The sequence below is a fragment of the Emys orbicularis genome, chromosome 8 (assembly GCF_028017835.1).
Source record: "Emys orbicularis isolate rEmyOrb1 chromosome 8, rEmyOrb1.hap1, whole genome shotgun sequence".
Taxonomy (NCBI): Eukaryota; Metazoa; Chordata; order Testudines; family Emydidae; genus Emys; species Emys orbicularis.
In genome coordinates this window covers 55,928,189-55,947,531 of record NC_088690.1, presented here as the reverse complement: position 1 = coordinate 55,947,531, position 19,343 = coordinate 55,928,189, and the positions used below count along the sequence as shown (strand labels likewise).

The following is a 19,343-nucleotide window of genomic DNA, read 5'->3' as shown; positions in this document are numbered from 1 at the left end:
TTGTTTGCCAGTTGTGTGTGTATATGTATCCATGTGTGTTCACTTGGTGCTTACAAACTCAAGGTTTGGGAACACTGGCTTGAGCCACTTGTAGTGCAGGCAGAAATCAAGCAGATTTCTCACACACAAAGTTCTGACAGCACACATCAGCCAGACCTGAAGCATGCTATACCTGTTCCTACATTGGAACTTCCTCCTTAATCAAACTGCCATTCAGTCCAGAGACAGAGCTCCAGTAGGGACTAGCATGCAACTGCCAAATTCTTTACCAATCAGAAAATTCAGGTCTCTAGAAGGTCCGTGCTCAAAGAGACCATATGATTGAATTCAGCACTTCTTTCACTCTCTGATTTTATTACACTGCTGTTGAATATATGCACGTTGGATTCTTCAGTGGTCCCTGTTTTCTTTGCTTCATACAGGGTGGGCTGATAAACTTTGAGAAGAGGAGACGGGTAAGTCTGAACTCCTTCCATGACTAGCATTTTGCTGCCACCCTGTTGTAGGGAATCCAGCTTGTACTTTACTTTAGGGACTTACTCTTTTCCCCTGGTGCATTCCCAACTACCATTGACTTCAATGGGCGTTACCTGCAAATAAGGATAGAACAGTAGACCGCTATGTGTGTGAGCCCACACAAGCCTGAAGAGGCTGGGGAGTGAAGGAAGGACTGCCAATTATTAGATGGGTGCTACAGGGGAAAGGAAGTCCTAAGCACTAGTCAATATACTTCTAGAACATTTATGCATGGGAACTGTACATTCACTGCCTATGAGCATCAGTGGAAGAAGTCTGTTATCTCATAAATCCAACGTATCTACAGCAGAACAGACCTGCTAGTAAGTGAAGTTTGCTTTTTAGAAAGCATAGCATGAGTCTCGTAAACTTCCTTAGTTTGCTGCATTAATCTGCTTCATTGGATCCAAAGAAAGGATGCGGAGGAGAATGAAAGGGTGATACGGGGCGGAGAAATAAATGCTCTCAGCCTGCCCTTTCAGTCTGCCCTGCATTGGTTGCACAGATAAAGAGGTAAGGAAAAGCCGCGTAGAAGGCAATGTGCTTGGGTCATATCTGTCTGAATAAAGACAAACCAAAGGCAAATCTCCTTTTCAGGGACTCAGTGCAGACTTTGATTTTTGATGTGATAAGGCCCATTTCCTTACTCTTAACTGATTCCTAGCTCCATAAACCACATTTTAAACTTCCCTTTTATTTATGACTGGGTGGCTCAGAGTATTGATAGTGGGGCACAAAAGCGCCTGTGACTAAGTCGCCGGCCCAGTTCAGCCCAGATTGGTAGTAAATGAAAGTTGTTGCCATCTGATGGTTGGTTGGTAGTCTCAATCCAGTTCCTAGGTGCTGAGTCTGCCCTGCCTTCCACCCTGTGCTGTAATTTACCCCTCAGCAAAGCATGTGTAAAACAATACCAAATCCAAATTCTCCATTCGTTCACACCAGGGGTAGCATGTCACACTCACGTTACACAAGTATAAATGGCTGCACAACATACAAGGTAGTGGAAGGCAGATTTCTTCATCAGTCAACACTATGGACACCCTTGTTTGTAGTCTCAGCAATGTAAGGACCGAATAAGCACAGAGAATGAACTCCCTCTAAGGGTGGTCCATCTGGGTCAGGGATGAGGCATCTGAGTGGGACAGTGTGTGGAAGCTTTCGCTGCTATTTTCCATGATGTCCCTAGTCTATGACTTCAGTGTGCAGCACTGTCATTCTGGCATCTTATGCCAGTGCTAAACTCACATTAGAATTTGTCTCTCTCAAAATCAGTCGTACTGAAAGGCAGAGTTCCTGGTGTTGGGAGATTGTCCTATTTTTCCATATTTTAACCTATGGAGCTTTGATGAAACTTGCAAAAACCCAAAACCTGTTTGGGAAAACAAAAGATGGATTTTGTTGTTGAAAAACTGCTTTGTGGTGTCTAAAATTGCCTGGGTATTCAGTTAAGGATGAAGCAGTCTTTAGTTTGTCCTGTGGTTATTGGTGCGTGTGTTCTGCCCACTTATCCTTGCTTTGTATGTGAATGAGTCTGTATTTGGCTTTGTTTTGATTTCTAATTAAGATTCCTATTTGATTATTTGTTTCCTTAGGAGTTTGAAGTAATTGCCCAAATTAAGCTCTTGCAATCTTCCTGTAATAGCTATTGCATGACGCCAGACCAAAAATTCATCCGATGGTTCAGGAGACAGCGGCTGTTAACAGAGGAGGAGAGGTGAGACTATCAATGCACTCAAGGGAGCATGTTTTTCATGTCCAGCCTCCCATCTATGTGTATGACCTATGTCTGGCTTAGATAGTCTCATAGTAATTTAAATATACTGTAAATCAAGGATACAGCATGTATGTGTGCCTTTTAGCACACAGCTGGTGAAAACTTGGTTAACACTTTGCAGGATTTAGTTTTGAGATTGGGAATTTGGTTTTCAACTTTAAAACGTTATAGCATGTTGTGTCTGACCTGTATGTCTGTCAGTCTGTGTGTGTGCATACATATACACTCAGTATTACCTAGAGGTGTGAACCTATGATACATACTTCACAGTACTATAAAATTCATCGTCAAAGGACACCGATTTCAACTTAAACAGAGTGACAGTGTTCAGTCCCATCCTGCACAGTATATAATCCCTTTTCTTAGATTGCTTTTATGATATAGTTAATATGATCAAAAAACCACATTTGAATTCTTTTTAAACTATTGTAAAAAAAGCAAATACTCCTTTCCTCAAGGTACAATGCGTGCAGGCTGATGTTTCTCTGTGCTGCATTGCGGTAATCTCTTGTTGAAACTGGAGTAACTGAATATCTCTCTCTTTAAATTATTGCTAGTCTGAGGCCATATTGCATGATGATAAAATGATATTTAACTCCCTCAAACAAATAAATCTTCCCTGTTGTAGTTATGGCCTCTCATGTGAGATAGAAGCAGCTGCTGACACTAACACCACGTCACCGAAACCTCGGAAGAGTATGGTGAAGAGACTCAGCTTGTGAGTATGACAGAAGGGGTAATGGCATCTGGTGAATTAGTAGAGGAATGACCTGAATAAATCAAACAAGAAAAATGTATTCCACCAGATGAGGAACTTGGCAGGGAATCTGATCACTTTAAAGGGACATTGTCAGCTAAAAGTTCATAATTACATCTGCAAGTGTTTATTGAATTATTGTTCCAGGTAATACTTATGATGACTACAGCTGAAAAAGATTAGAAACAAATCATTCAGTGGTTACCAGCCTTTTTGGGGTATAGGAGAAGTAACAAATTTAGGGCCCACTTATAAACTCAGTGACGCTGATGTTGCTCAGGAATAACGTCACCAAATACAATGGAATTATACCGTGCAAAAGCAGAGTAAATGAGATCAGACTGAGGCCCACAGTTGGTTTAATTTATTGTATGTGCAAAAATTTTCTGCAGAATTTTAACATGAAAATTAGAATCACCTAATTTATTTATTTAAAAAATTAAAAAGTCTCCATGCGCTGCCCTCAACCCTGCCCCAAGCACCGACTCCGCAGCTCCCATTGGCCAGGAACCATGACCAATGGGAGCTGCGGGAGAAGTGCCTGCAGGCAGGGGCAGTGCGCTGAGCCACCTGGCTGCCCCTGAGCCTAGGAGCTGGACATGCCGGTCGCTTCCGGGAGCTGCTTGAGGTAAGCGCCACCCGGAGCCTGCACCCCTCACCTCCTCCCGCACCCTAACCCCCAGCCCTGAGCCCCCTCCCGCACCCAAACTCCCTCCCAAAGCCCGCACCCCCTCCTACACCCCAACCCCTTGCCTCAGCCCTGAGCTCCCTCCTGCACCCAAACTCCCTCCCAGAGCCCACACCCCCTCCTGCACCCCTGCCCCAGGCTCAGCCTGGAGCCCCCACCCACACTCCGAACCCCTCAGCCCCAACCCCCTGCCCCAGCCCGGTGAAAGTGAGAGGGAGAGTAAGCAATAGAGGGAGGGGGGATGGACTGAGCAGGGGTGGGGCCTCAGAGAAGGGGCGGGACAGGGGCGAGGCCTCGGGAAGGGGTGGGACAGGGGGCGGAGCAAGGGTGTTTGGGTTTGTGCAATTAGACAGTTGGCAACCCTAAAATCATCCTGTAAGGTAGGTACATACTATCAACCCAGTCAAACGTTCAGTCTAGTTCAGACAGATGATCAGGAAATGTTGCTTAGGAATTCAAGCACAAGATTGTGGGGAGGGGCGAAAGAGCATGGAGCCAAGAGTTGGCTAAAGAGACAAAGATTAGGGAAAGGAAACAATAAAGAGAGAGGATCTGAAGGAATATAGGGAAAACGGGGGGAAATGGGAGCAGAAATCAAGGGGGCTCAGCAAAAATGGGTAGAGCCTCAAAGGTGAGCGTGATATGAGAGAAGACAGGAAAATATTCACGGAGGGGTGACATGGTCAGGACAAGAGGAGAAGATGAATTTTACAGCCAACATCAGAATTAATATGAAAACGAAACCTGTCTATTAACTCCTCCTTTTCTGCCTTGGTCTTTCACCTGGGTTCCTCAGAACAGTGGACAAACATAAATTCCATGCAAGCTCTGTGGCAATCTAGGATCCTCAGCAATAGACTCTTGATGGCTGAGTATGTCAGTTCTGGTCCTCATAAGATCAGGGTAGCTGTTTGGACAGGAAAGTGTTTGTGTTTGGTTTTGTCCCTTGGAGTTGGTTATGAAGAGGTGTGGGAATGGCAGAGTTGGAGACTGAAGCTGCTGTGTCTGAATCAAGTTGTCTCTCTAACTCTCTCTCCCTGGCATTGTGCCTAAACTGTGTATGGTAAGTGTCACTGTTGAGTACTGGATTTATCCTTCTATTTCCCACCATATTTCAGTGTAGCTCTTGTATTATAAATTAGCATAGAATAGTTAGGCTGAGGTATTTGAGTTTGCTGTGTAATCTTTGTTTTAAAAATTGTGGTACCTGCAATCTGAATATATTTTGCAAATTAATTCTATAATAGTGCTTGGCATAATTCTTCCCTGGACATTACGTGGCACCATTCTGGGTTCTGTCCACTGATGAGATGCCTTGTCAGCACCCAACTTAATTTGCCTCACCCCTTCAACATATTGTTATACCAAATTAAATTCCCTCTAGACTCCTTAGACTGACTTAAACTCACTTCTGAGTTTGGGTCTAAGTGAATCTCCAAGAATATAAAATCATGTAATTTACACCTTCTTCTGGCCTTCTCATTGTATGTATAAATTATATCCATTTAGAGTCTTAGAGAGAAATTAATCTCTGGTGTAACCCTGTTGAAGTCATTAAAGTCGCACAAGGGATGAATTTGGCATTTGTAGGCTTAGTTTGAATCCTTTATTCAGTTAGATTCCCACCCACTCACTGACGTGTCTTAACCCTTAATCTCTCTTCTGAATTTTGCCCCACCCCCCAAGTCTGAGTGCAAGAGATTCTAAGATGATGTAATTCACATGTCAGAGGGGTCAGAAAAGAAGCAAGAAAAGCAACTAACAGAGAGTTTAGAAATGTGTGAGCTGAAGTAGGCTTGCTTTAATTTACCTTTTTCCGGCTCATTGGTGTGTAAGTTACACCAAATTCATTACTCATTGGTCAGTTGATTTAAATAACTGTAATGGAGTCTAACTTACACCACCTAGTACATTACCCCTTACTCTGGCTCTGTGGTTGGAGAGTGTCTCTGTGTGTGTGTGTGTGTGTGTGTGTGTGTGAGAGAGAGAGAGAGAGAGAGAGAGATACTAATGTGTTGGTGTTTAAGGAATTCTTATGGCAAATCTTACATATAATATGGATGGAGCCAGGACACCAGACCACTTGAGAAACAAAATAACACACTGGACACATGAATCAAGCGTCATCTCTTTGATCAGTCCAGCAACATTCTGTAGTTGTATTATTTACGTGGTATATTTTGTGTTCTTTGCCAGACTGTTTCTGGGAGCAGATGTGATCACCAATAGCACACCCACCAAAGAGCAGCCCAAATCTACTCCAAGTGGGAGCTCTGGTGAAAGCATGGATTCTGTCAGTGTATCATCATGTGAGTCGAACCACTCTGAGGGTGAAGAAGTCTGCATCACCCCCATAGACACTCCTGATGAGCCTCAGAAAAAGGTACAGTGTAGACCCTTAGTTCAGAAGGCTTGCAGCATGAATACCCCTGATGAATAGTTGACCCTTCTAGTATAAGCAATAGCTGAAATTTCAGTTGCATTGCACACTCATGTCTACTCTTATAACTGACCAAGGCTCTACTTTCAAGGAAATGGGAGTATCCTTAAAAATAGATGTGATGAAAGTAGAAAAGATCCAGGTCAGGCTTTTTATACGAGTCCTTTTATGAGCAGCTTTTGGGTGTTGCTAGATCTATAGCATGTACACAGGGGGAACCATTTTTAATTTCTTGGGATCAGCTTTTCTTGTGGGGTCTGGAGGGATTTTTAGGTAGTCATGTGGCCATGTAACAGCACTAGATCTGTCTCTCTCAACACACTAGTTGTGGGAGTGACAGAGCTGTCTGTAATGGCATGTTTATGCTGGGAGGTTATTGGCTTCCTGGCAGTGAGACCAACAGACTGAAGAGTGTGTGTGCACATATCAGATTGCTTGCGGTGTTCCTGAGGCCCAGTGGATGGGATAATGGCAGTGAGAGGCAGGGCCTAGAGGATTTCCATTCTCCCTTTTTTTAAAAACCAGGGAGGCAAAGCCTTGTGGAGGTGAATGGAACCAGCAACAAGCATTTCCTCCTGGAACTTCTCAGGTTGAATGAGCTCATCTGCACTTAGCCTTAGGGTGACTGGACTTTCTATTGAGCCCCTGGTTCTGCTACAGAGTTGCCTCCAGTGGTTCAGCACGGTGAAAATGGCTATGTCCTCACTTCAGAAAAGGCAGGGTTTTTTACAATGCAATAGCTCACCCACATTAACTACACTGCTGTAAAACCCTGGTAGAGGAAGGCTCCTGTGGTTTTTACCGTGAGGGAGCTAGGTGAGGTCAACACTATCCCCCTGCTTGTGGTTGACCTCACCTAGTTCGCCATGCAGTAAAACTGCTGTGCTTTGTCTCCACTAGGATTTTACAGCAGGATAGCTAATGTGCATTTGTTATTCTGCTGTAAAACCACACCAGTTTTTGGCAATGAAGACAAAGCCTAAAGCACTGTGCAGGGGAAGCTGGGGACGTGTGGAAGTGGGTAGCCTCACTGACACAAAAAGGTGTGGGTAAATGATTCACAATAAGGTAGAAAACATACTGCAGGCCCTGGGGAGACTCCACCAATATGGCAGGAGGAGAGAAGAAAATATCAAAATGAGAAGCCAATCAGAGGGGAATTGGAGAAGGGAAAAACCAACAGTGAGGCCTTGTCTACACACACACTTGCACCGGTTTAATTAAACTGCTTCAGTCAAACTGGTGCAAACCCCTCTGTGGACTCTCTTATTTCAGTGTAAGGGCTTGTCTATACTTACGCGCTGGTTCGGCGGCAGGCAATCGAACTTCTGGGTTCGATTTATCGCGTCTTGTCTGGACGCGATAAATCGAACCCAGAAGTGCTCGCCGTCGACTCCGGTAATCCTGCTCGGCGCGAGGAGTACGCAGAGTCGACGGGGGAGCCTGCCTGCCGCGTCTGGACCGCGGTAAGTTTGAACTAAGGTACGTCGACTTCAGCTACGTTATTCACGTAGCTGAAGTTGCGTACCTTAGTTCGAATTGGGGGGGTTAGTGTAGACCAGGCCTAAGAGTCCTTTGAGTGATTGCACATGTGCATTCCACTCTTGGTGTCTGTGCCCCCAGTGCACGGCCCTCGGAAACTTTTTCCCTCAGCGGCACCCATTGAGTGGCTCAAGCTCCCCCTGCTGCCGCATGCCACTGCATGCAAGTATAAAGGGCAGAGCTGCTCCTTGTCCTTCTTACGGCCCACGATGGTCATTGGAACTCTGTTCTATACCAGAACAGTTATCCTCTTGGCCTTTGTAAACATAGTCTGAGCGTGTGTATATACATATATATAGTTAGTCCTATTCTCACCCACCGCAATGCTCGTTAGACATGACAGCAGCTAATCAGAGAGAGCGTTAAGTGCACTAGGCTGCTACCCTCAAATCAAAGGCTGAGTTGCCAGTGAGGAAAAGGGTGTTTTGGGGATATTTGACTGTTTGTGTTTCACCTAATAAAAGAGCCCACTTCCCTTTGATTTCTGCTGACGTACCCCTGCTGTTCGGGAGCTTTTTCCTAAACCAGTTTTCTTCTGCAGTCTGGCATCCCACAACTTCCTTTGGTTCGTTGTATCTGCTGCCACCTGCTGGTCTGTTCTCCAAGGAGCAGCAGAAAACGAAAAGGGTATATAGTAGTGGAGTCCAGCAGCACCCATACCGGACAGGGTTGGCGGGTGGGAAAGTTTTTAATGTGAATAGTAAATTGTAAGATTACTCCTTGCAGAGGTGAGAATGCCACTAAGAACTTTAGAAACCTGGCATATATTTTACAATAACTAAATTCCTGATTGTGCCTCTCTCGCCCCTCCCCCACCCCGGAAATGACAATTCCATGGTCATGTTTCTAATTGTATGTTGTTTTTTCTTATTTTTTTTTTCATTACTTAGCTCTCTGAATCCTCCTCCTCTTGTTCCTCCATCCATTCCATGGACACGTCTTCCTCAGGGGTGTCGTCTTTAACCAACACTATCTCACCCCCTCCTTCCTTAACCTCCAATCCCAAGATCCACAAGCGCTCCATCTCCGTCACATCCATTACCTCAGCAGTATTGCCTCCTGTTTACAACCAGCAGAACGAAGACATGTGCATCATCCGGATCAGCATAGAAGACAACAATGGCAATATGTACAAGAGTATCATGGTCAGTGATGTGGAAGAGCTAAATGTTTTTATTAGTACTGAGATGTTTTTGTTCAGGGTGACCAATTATATGCAAGGTCTCAGCCTTGGTGCAAATCAAAGCAGCTAAGATTTTAAATGCTAAGGGCCACATTATGCCCTTGATTCTTGCATTCCAGTATTCACAGTATGTTCCATCTTCTGAACTCCCCCTGGGGTTTCAGTTGGCTCCAGTTCATTGCTTGTCCCAAATTGTTGTGTCATGCTAATGGTAAATGTGCACTGCATTCCACTTTTAGCGGTAGCTGCATTTTAGTAGTGGACACTCCCACTGCTCCACACACCCATTCCTCCCCCCACATACATCCCTCTTGAGTTTCAGTTCTTTTGAGTGAAAGATGTTATTTAAACAATACCTAGCACTTAGCTATATACGGATCTCAAAGGGCATATAATTGTAAGGTGGTGTTATAATACAATATCCTTCTATCATATCGAATCTATTTCTAATGCATCCATCATTATGATATTTGGATTTTAATCATAATCTTTGTCCCAAATTCAAAGTTTTATTTGTATTTATTATAATTAGTAGAAAAATCAAAATAAGTCTTGTGAAAATTTCAAACAGGGTTTTATTGTATGGGTTTTGGAAACTCATCTATTTTTAGTTTATCAAAATTTTCCCCAGAGATTTTCAACAACTGTAATAAAAACACTTTTTTCAGTATCAAAGACTAAAATTTTTAAAAATAAATATTTTTGATTTTGAAAAAAATCTCATCACATGATTGAGTGGATGAGTCAAAACTGGCACTGGAAAGGAAGCCCTGAAGCTAGAAAACCAAAATGGCAAATGGAACCCCCCTCTCTCCCCAAATCATAAATAATTAAAAACAATAAAGGAAAACTGAGAATGAAAATTTTTAAAAAGGAAAAATACTGAGAATATAAGAATATTTTTCTGAAAATTTCATTGTAAAAAATGTCCAAATTTCACCCCAATTTTCTCCAAATGAAAAATGTTAACCAGTTCTGGTGTTAGTTTGGGGGATGGAAGATACAAATAACAAATTTTTATACTTGAGGTTTGAAACTCAAAGAAGGAATGTGGCAGGTTTGACTGAGATTGCATGGGCCAATTTTCAGTCTGGAGGGAATTTTTTTTTCTCAATACCCCCTGAAACTAGTGACTGTACAATGGAAGGTCTGACAAGCTGTTGAACTGAGCAGTGTTCCCTCTATAATGAAAACTACCAGCAAGTGTGCAGCAATGCTTCCATCCTATAGCTCCATTTGGAATCCCTCTCATCCAGGTATAGACGATCCTCTGTGAAACATTTCCATTTAAAGGGAAACTGTCAAGATATAAACCATGGACCAGCTGCGCAGCCGTGCACTGCTGCTGGCACAAAGTGGTCGCAAAGCTATTGGATCGAAGCAATGCTCTGATGGCACAGGATTGCTAGAGTCACTTCTGTATCACTCCCTCATTCCAGCTTGCAGCAGAGTGGTCATGACTGGGACTCTGTTATGTCCAGGGGATCCCAGTTGATTGAATGATCTCATACAGCTAGAGACATAGAAGAGAGCAGCCTTCATGGTGGCCTCTTATATCAGGGACTGACAAGACTTAGAGGCTCTAGGATTGGTGGCAGCATATACAACAAAGCATGTACAACAACACTTTGTAAATGTCACTATTGACGATGCTGTCGGTAAAAACAACCAGGAGTACTTGTGGCACCTTAGAGACTAACACTAAAACCCACTTCACCAGATGCATGGAGTGGAAAATACAGTAGAGAGGTATAAATACACAGTACATGAAAAGATGGGAGTTGCCTTCCCAAGTGGGGGATCAGTGCTAACGAGCCAATTCAGTTAAGGTGGAAGTGAGCTATTCTCAACAGTAGAATACCAAGGGAGGGAAAATCACTTTTGTAGTGGTAAGGAGGCCAATTTAATCAGGATGGCCCATTTCAAACAGTTGACAAGAAGGTGTGAGTATCAGCAGGGGGAAATTAGTTTTGTCAACTGTTTGAAATGGGCCACCCTGATTACATTGGCCTCATTACCACTACAGACCAACCCAGCTACCACTCTGAAACCTGATGCTATCAGTGTTTCTCTGGACTGGGCCATTTTCCTATGTTGACTTCTTTACATACCTCACTTATGCCTCACCCACAAGCCATGGAACAAACACTCCATGTATTTATTTATATATTTTTGAATGGGTGAACCAAATAAATATTTTGCAGCTTGCAGGACACCTTTTTTTAAAGGAATTGATCCCTCAGGTGCTGCAAAGAGCAGTGAATATGGGCCTGAACCAAATCTCACTGAAGACTATGGGAATTTTTCTACAGATTTCAGTGTGCTTCAGATGAGGCCCTAGATTCATAGATTCTAGGACTGGAAGGGACCTAGAGAGGTCATCGAGTCCAGTCCCCTGCCCTCATGGCTAGGGTTACCATTCGTCCGGATTCCACCGGACATGTCCGGATTTTTGAGCTAAAAATAGTGTCCGGGGGGAATTTGTAAATGTCCGGACTTCTCCCCCCCCATGCAGAGCACGCGCGGCTAACAGGGCAGCCGGACGGATGGTGCCACTTACATGAGGCTCCGACAGCCAGAGAGAGCCCCCCTCCTCTCCCCTGCTGCAGAGATCACTCCCTCACTCCCTCCCTCCCTCCCTCCCTGCATTTGCAGATCGCCTCCGGCAGTCTGGAGCTCCTCCCCCGCTCCTCCTCCCCTGCCAGCCAGCTTGCCGGGACGAGCGTGCCGGGACGAACGGCTCAGGCCGTTCCTGAGCAAGTTCACAGAGACATTAGGCGAAGGCCAACAACAAGGGGGCCAGGGGGTCGGAGAAGGGGCAGGGAGGTTTTGGATGGGGCAGTCAAGAGACGGGGGGGGGGGGGTTGGGAGTTCGGGGGGGGCTTTCTGGGGGAGGGTGTGGATAAGGTTTTGGGCAGTCAGGGTACAGGTAGGGGGTAGGGTCCTGGGGGGGAGTTGGTGGGGGTCTTAGGAGGGGGCAGTTAGGGGATAAGGAACAGGGAGGCTTAGGTAGGGGGTGGGGTTCTGGAGGGCAGTTAGGAGCAGGGGTCCCAGGAGGGGGCAGTCAGGGGACAAGGAGCGAGGGGGGGGGTTGGGAGTTCTGGGGGGGGGGGGCTGTCAGGGGGCAGGAGTGGGGAGAGGGATCGGAGCAGTCAATGGGACAGGGAGCAGAGGGGTTTAGATGGGTCGGGAGTTCTGGGGGGGGCTGTCAGGGGGTGGGGAGTGGTTGGATGGGGCGTGGGAGTCCCAGGGGTCTGTCTGGGGGTGGGGGTGTGGATAAGGGTTGGAGCAGTCAGGGTACAGGTAGGGGGTAGAGTCCTAGGGGGCCAGTTAGGATGGGGGGAGGGTCTCAGGAGGGGGCAGTCAGGGGACAAGAGGCAGGGAGGCTTAGGCAGGGGGTGGAGTCCTGGGGGGCAGTTAGGGGCAGGGGTCCCAGGAGGGGGCAGTCAGGGGACAAGGAGCGGGGGGGAGGGTTGGGGGTTCTGAGGGGGGCGGGAAGTGGGAGGGGCAGGGGTGGGGCTAGGGCAGGATGGGGGCGGGGCTAGAGCGGGGCTCCTCCCATCCTCTTTTTTGCTTGCTGAAATATGGTAACCCTACTCATGGCAGGACCAAATACTGTTAGTTCAGTTAGTTCAGAACAAGTGACACTTCCACGGCAGACTGCAAACTAGGTACAAGGCCAAAAAATCTTCACAAGGTTTCAAAGCAAGTATTTACCCCCATTAGATTCCAAATTAATTGCTGCCTATGAGCAACAGATGGAGAAATTATTTATGTGGAAATGTTAAGCCTAGTACAAATGACACCTCATCTCTCAACACATTTGCTCAAGGGAGCTGATTATGTTATTTACTGATCTCTCAGTTGGTGCAGTATCTATCTTCCTGCATAAAACAAATTATTTCAAAAAAGTCATAAGTAGCACATTTTAGTGCCCACCAATAGCTACTATCTAATTCCTAAGAGGCAATAGTTTCTTAGTGCTTTGGGAAACTCACCCCCAGACCCAGTGATGCATTCAAAGCAGACTTTTATACATCAGTTACAATGTTTAGATAATAAGTAAAGTGAAGAAGAAAAAATCCTCATTGCAAAATTCTTTTTCCAGTTGACTAGCCAAGACAAGACTCCGGCTGTCATTCAGAGAGCTATGTCAAAACACAACCTGGAGGCTGACCCAGTCGAGGATTATGAACTTGTTCAAGTCATTGCTGAGGACAAAGGTAAGAAAACACCAATGCTTGCTGCTTAAAAAGCTCTTCAGATTTTGCAGGAAGAAAGTGAATACAAAGCAACTTCAGAAACACAGTGGATTTTTCTTCAGACAGCCAGTTTCGGTAGATCTGTGATTGATTCATTGATCACTACAGGCCTGTCCTCCGCTTTGGACATGAGCAAATGCAGAATGGGAGGACGTACAGTCCGAGATCCCAGCTTCAGAGTGTAAAGAGATGTGAAGTTAGGGCCATACGGGAATGAACAAAGAGCTGGGAGTGTAGCATGCAGATTCCATGCTGCCAAAAAGTCACAGGGAACACCTGGCCAATTCCCTGAGATCTCGGGACATATGATTTGCCTAGCTGCATACTCCTCCCAGCCTGCCCCTGCGCTGACAGCATGGCAGTTTCCCATTAGCTGGACTCCACCACCTATGTGTTCCCACCCTCTTCAATGGCATGTGCAAGCCACCGCGGGGAAGTTTGTCCTGCCTTGAACAGCAGTGGTCTCTGCAGCAATTTGCAATGAAAATTCTCTTGCAGTACAGCACAGAGAGCAGCTGCTCCCTGGCTCCCCCTCACTCAGCCAGGCCTGATTCCTTTTTATCCACAGAGCATTGAACACAGAGGGTTAGCGTGCAGGTATTTCCTCGCCCTGCACCCTCACCTTCTGGCTGTCTGACTTCACTATCCTTTGAGTCCCTACCATGGTACAGAGTGGAGTGAAGCGGAGCCTACCTGCCTCCCTATATAATACAGATCCATGAAGTAGCCAGCATGACAAATCAGATAGGCACATGCAAAGCAATGCCTCCGTGCAGGAACATAAGAGTTGCCACACTCAAACAGACTATCTGGAGGTCTGTCTAGTCAATTATCCTGGCTCTCACAGTGGCCAGTACTAGATGCTTTTAGCCTTCCTAAATTCCCAGCAGTTTCAAAGGGGCACAATATACTTTACTTCCTGTTCTTAATTGCTGTGCATTATGGCTGCACACTGTTAAATAGATGTGCTTCACCCCAAACAAGGCTACGCTTCAGTGATCACTGAAATGATTCCTCTGCTGCAGGGGTAGGCAACCTATGGCACGTGTGCCAAAGGCGGCACGCGAGCTGATTTTCAGTGGCGCTCACACTGCCCGGGTCCTGGCCACCGGTCCGGGGGGGTCTGCATTTTAATTTAATTTTAAATTGAAGCCTCGTAAACATTTTTAAAACCTTATTTACTTTACATACAACAATAGTTTAGTTATATATTATAGATTTGTAGAAAGAGACCTTCTAAAAACGTTAAAATGTATTACTGGCATGCGAAACCTTAAATTAGAGTGAATAAATGAAGACTGGGCACACCACTTCTGAAAGGTTGCCGACCCCTGCTCTACTGTATGCAGTTTGTGAATCTATTGGTAAAGCATATTAAGATCCTTTTCCATATAAGATCATTATTATGTATTATTACTAGAGTTAAAGATCAGGTGGCTAAAGCATAGTTTAGAGTCACTATAGGGATGATGTAAAAATGGTTTTTATACCTTTGTGCTTAGACCCTGATTCAGCAAGGTACTAGGTATGTGCCTAAATTTGCAGCATGTAAATCCACTGGTGTCAACTTAATGCCCCTACTAGCTCTCTATGAATTCTGTCCTATTAATGTGCTGAATTAAAAGTAAGATGTTACTCCTGTAATCCCTGGAAGCCCATTCAGGTGCAGAACAAACTGGATTCTCTTCTGCCTAATGAATCCTCTACAAACTTGTCATCTAAGCTCTGGTTCTGAATCCTTATTCTGGGCGATGGATGTAAGAGGCAGAAAGAACCCAGCCAGGTTTGTCAGATGCCAGGTGGAGTTCTAGGTCTGGTAGTTAGAAAAGGCTTGTTTGAACCTATAAATTGAGCTGATTTGAACTGCTACCGAAGGATAATGACCCATGATGTGAGTGCTGTGCTCTCACATTTCTAACCATGACCTCCATGTCAGGAAATCACTATATTAGCAAAGCTCTGCCTCATTCCCCAGGATCAGTCAGTCGTGCTATGCAGACCCAAGGATGTATACCAGACATGAAAAAGCAGCTCTCTCTGAGAGCCTTTTCATTAGTATCTGTTGGAGGCATTCCTGCCCGCCCCTTCCTCCCTGCCCAGGGCAAACCTCGTGGGACACTTCATGACTATGCAAAAGAGGGAATGATTTATTTAGGGCTGTGAAATTGCATTTAGTCTCAGCTGCTGCAGAGATTCCTTGGGCTGCCACGCAGGGAAGCTATTTATTGATAGTCTACTAGCCAGATTTATAAAGGGGTCTTGTTAATGAGTTAGGGTAACCCATCAGCTAGAAAAATGTCATTGCTATCACAGCCTAGGCACATATCTGGTGATCGTCAACAGGGCGGCTGTAGATGGTGGAAGTGGTGCCGTTTTTCTGTATCATGTAATGTATAAACATTTTCAGGCATCCAATCCAAAAAAATTGTTAAATCGCAAAAAGGGCCATAACTCGAAGAAACATAGTCTGATTGATTTTGACCAAAATTGGCAGATAGCTTCTAAATACAATTGATAATGCAGCTATGTACTTAAAGCAGACTCATAGACTTTAAGGTCAGAAGGGACCATTGTGATCAAAGTAGTACTGTTTTGGAAAAATTGGGAAATATTTAGCCCCATGTGATATACTTTATGCATTTTCACATACTTTTTTGCCATCGGTTAAAGCAAAAGTCTCTAGTCATACAACAGTATGAGCTTGTTTGTACCATGTAATTTATCAAAATAATTGTCATTCTTTGTAGCATGGATTGATTTGAGGGGAAAAAATTACTATTTTACATTTTATGAATATTGGCTACTGTCCAATGACTCCTTCACTGGCAACTGATGTTAACACAGTGCACACCATGATGAAATATTTTCAGGATATGTTCCACTCTCTGAGCCAAAACTGGACCTATGTCGTGTATGGTGAAGCAATCTACTGCAAAGCACTATTGATTAAATGGAGGAATCAAAACAGATTTGACAATGACCACCTTGAGATGGGAGGCATTCATCATGCAGCAAATTTCATGGGTGATACAGCATCTATGGTGCTTCAGCCATGCTCTAAGAGGGAAGGCATATAACCATGGCATTAGAATCCATAAGTATGAATGAGGCGATGACTTGCTTGAAGTGGGTGGCACTTGGCAATTCCATGAACATTGATGTTCTCCCAGAAGATAAGAAGAGACACATCTTGGAGAAGGCTCGAACACACATTGAAGCTTTTGAAGATGTGGAGCAGGCACACTGAGATAACAGATTGGAAGCACGGAATGCTCTGGCAGACTTGATGAACAGCTCCCAAGCATTGCACCAGCTCATGGACACTTACTTTACCCAAGGGAAAAACTGTTCAGATACATTTCCATCCTGGGAAAACTAGGTAACACATTGCTCCCAACCACTGATGGATTACATAGCAGCAAAGAGAGGCAATAACAAGTCCATGGAGCTTGAGACATTTGCTGAGATGATCCCACTATGACAGTGTGGTCATATGAATTATGCCAGATGGGTTGTGTAAGTGTTAGCAGAAGCCAGATCTCTGGAGGAGGAGGAGAAGCCACATATATATCATGCCCTAGCTGATAGTCAGGAAGCAAGGTACCAGACTGCCAGACTCTTCAGTGGGGTACTTACACCGTGACATGGCCATTGAGCAATCTCTGAACAAGGACTGTAGGAATCATCAGCATCTTTGCACAAAAGATACGGCTCTTACCAAGGATTACCTGACTGCACATTTTAAGGCAGCTGTAACAGCTGTGACAAAACAAAGGTGTGGAATTCAGCCTTCGATCTCCACAAAGAAGCTACTACAAAACACATGGCTACAGATGAAATTGCTGTCCAAAGTATTAAAAAGTGACTGAAAGAATGACAAATCCATTTAGCATTGAACCTGGAACAAGCCCACACAACAGTCACTTGTGAACGTTGCAACATCTACTGTGGGCCCACCTGAAAGTGCGGAAGGTTTGTGCATGATGAGAGAGACTGGCACGCGATAAATGAAGCTGTTTGTAACCAGGAGGCTGCAAAGGGGCGAGGGAGACCTCTTTGAGCTCATAGAAAGGCATAATCTCAAATCATTTGGTAGTCTCAACAAAACAATCAAACAAAAGAAGAAGCAGTCAGCACAAGCGATAACTATTGATCATCAGATATTCAGCAAGCTGACAGGTTTTTTGCCCAATCCAGAGATGTTGATATCCAGGGTCTGATGACACGTGAGCTGGCACCTGTCCCACTTTCCCTCTTCAACTTGGGTGGATCTCTAAGAAAGGCCCAAAAGAGCAACACACTGTCTTGGCTGGAGAAAAATCTGTCAATGGTTGAGCTACCAGCATCTGATGAGCGAACGTCAGCTATTCTTGAACTCGGGATGCTTCTGCTGATGGTGTGCAATGATACTGCCAAGTGCAAAACTACTGGGGAGCTGTCTGATCAGCTGCTGCACACTATCCTCAGACTGCAACGTCCATACACTGCTATTGTGGGGGACAATTATGCAAATGAAGAATCAATCAAATCTGGTGAGAGAGCCCGCAGGGGGAATGTCCAAATGCAAGACGTTCGGAGCCCCTACTCTGTTCACACCATTACCAAAGGAACGCTTGCAGATGATATCAAATTCAAAGAATAAATCTAACATTGCAAACTTTCTCCTCAGTGACTGGATTGTGGAGTGTGGACAGAGATTGTCACCTGGTCGTTACATATAATGACCTGTCATTTATAAACTTGCTCCCAGTACCTACAGCATGAGCAGTTTTCAGGGCAAAGAGCGATACGCTCAAGATGATATGACAGTCTAGAAGGGTTAGTTAACAAAGAACCGAGCAGTAGCTGAATCAAGTAGTCCTTGCTCAGGATCACTAGCAAGATTTGAAGGTAGGTACCTGAGGTCCAACCCAACTACAGCTTTTTCAGAATCAGCAGCCTCTGGCTAACAGGTATCTTTATTGTACTGTAGTACAATCAGCAAGCATCTCTGGCTAATGTGTGCTACAAGTTTTTGCTAAGAACACCAAAGCAAGTGAGAAACTGCCATCACCTTCAGGCAGCACCTGAAATGTGTAAATTATAATTCATAGACAGGAAATCATGCAACAGTTCAGTATCTTTAGGTGGCCCCTGTCAACAGATGGGTGATGGATAGCATGGGACATCTTGTTCCTCAAATGTTGGTTCTGCCACCTGCTCCAGAAACCATCTTTGCCTTTATGCAGCATAGCTGGGAAAGTATCTGTGCAACAAAGAGATGCAAATACCACCACGAAGATTTGGTGTGCTGCAGTGCACTCAGTTGTGACAGTGACGAGTGTAGCAGAAGAGCACTGAATACATCAGAGACCGATTCTGAGGGGGAGTGGAAATGGTTCAGCTATCTGCAAATTACTGAGACTGTTTTTGAGAATAAATATAGCTCTGGGGAGTGTTGTATTAGACATTCAGTAGGTCATAGTTATATGTAGGCGTTATATAAGAGTATACGGTTATACTTTGTTATTTACACAATATATTCACATAAGGTATTCTATAGTCCTTCTACTACGAATCATTACTGTTGTAGAAGTAGTTTACATGTATTGTCACTGCATTCAGTGATGGTAAGATGATCATTACAGTTGTACCACGTGTGCTTTAGGCTTATGTCTCTGGCCGAGTAGATAATGTAAAAAATATGTTTTGTAATTAAGGGGTAGGGAGGCTTAGTATCTGCATAGATTCATAAAAATAGCAGACAAAACAAATCTTTGCTCACATCAGTCTATTCTATAAATGATGACAGATGTTTTGAGGTATTACATGGCACAAACAAGCTCTTGCTATCATGCGACTACAGGCTTTTACTCTAACTGAAGGCAAAAAAGTACAGGAAAATGCACACATATTATCAGGGGCTAAATATGTCCCAAACTTCCCAAAGCAGTACTATTTTGAGGGCATTGGTGCATTATCAATTTATTTAGAAGCTTTCTGCCAATTTTGGTCAAAATTAAAGTCTGCGTTATGGCCCTTTTTGTGATTTTCATGACTTTTTTCCCAATTGGATGCTGATAACGTTTAAACATTATGGCATATAGGAAAACGGCTCCACTTACAACATCTACATCCACGCTGGTGTGATGACCACCACGCTGGTGTGATGACCACCACATATGTGCCTAACAGGGGGTAG

At 44.6% G+C, this 19,343-nt stretch overlaps 1 protein-coding gene across 2 annotated transcripts in view; it reads left to right on the top strand.

The window, feature by feature from the left end:
• RGL1 (ral guanine nucleotide dissociation stimulator like 1) overlaps nt 1–19,343 on the top strand; it is a 103,079-nt gene that overhangs the window by 82,559 nt on the left and 1,177 nt on the right. For both annotated transcript variants that reach the window (XM_065409231.1, XM_065409230.1), the window contains 6 exons: nt 423–455; nt 2,109–2,230; nt 2,919–3,008; nt 5,932–6,118; nt 8,608–8,862; nt 13,009–13,123. In XM_065409231.1, the coding sequence (XP_065265303.1) occupies nt 423–455; nt 2,109–2,230; nt 2,919–3,008; nt 5,932–6,118; nt 8,608–8,862; nt 13,009–13,123 (802 nt within the window). The remainder of the gene's footprint in view (nt 1–422; nt 456–2,108; nt 2,231–2,918; nt 3,009–5,931; nt 6,119–8,607; nt 8,863–13,008; nt 13,124–19,343) is intronic.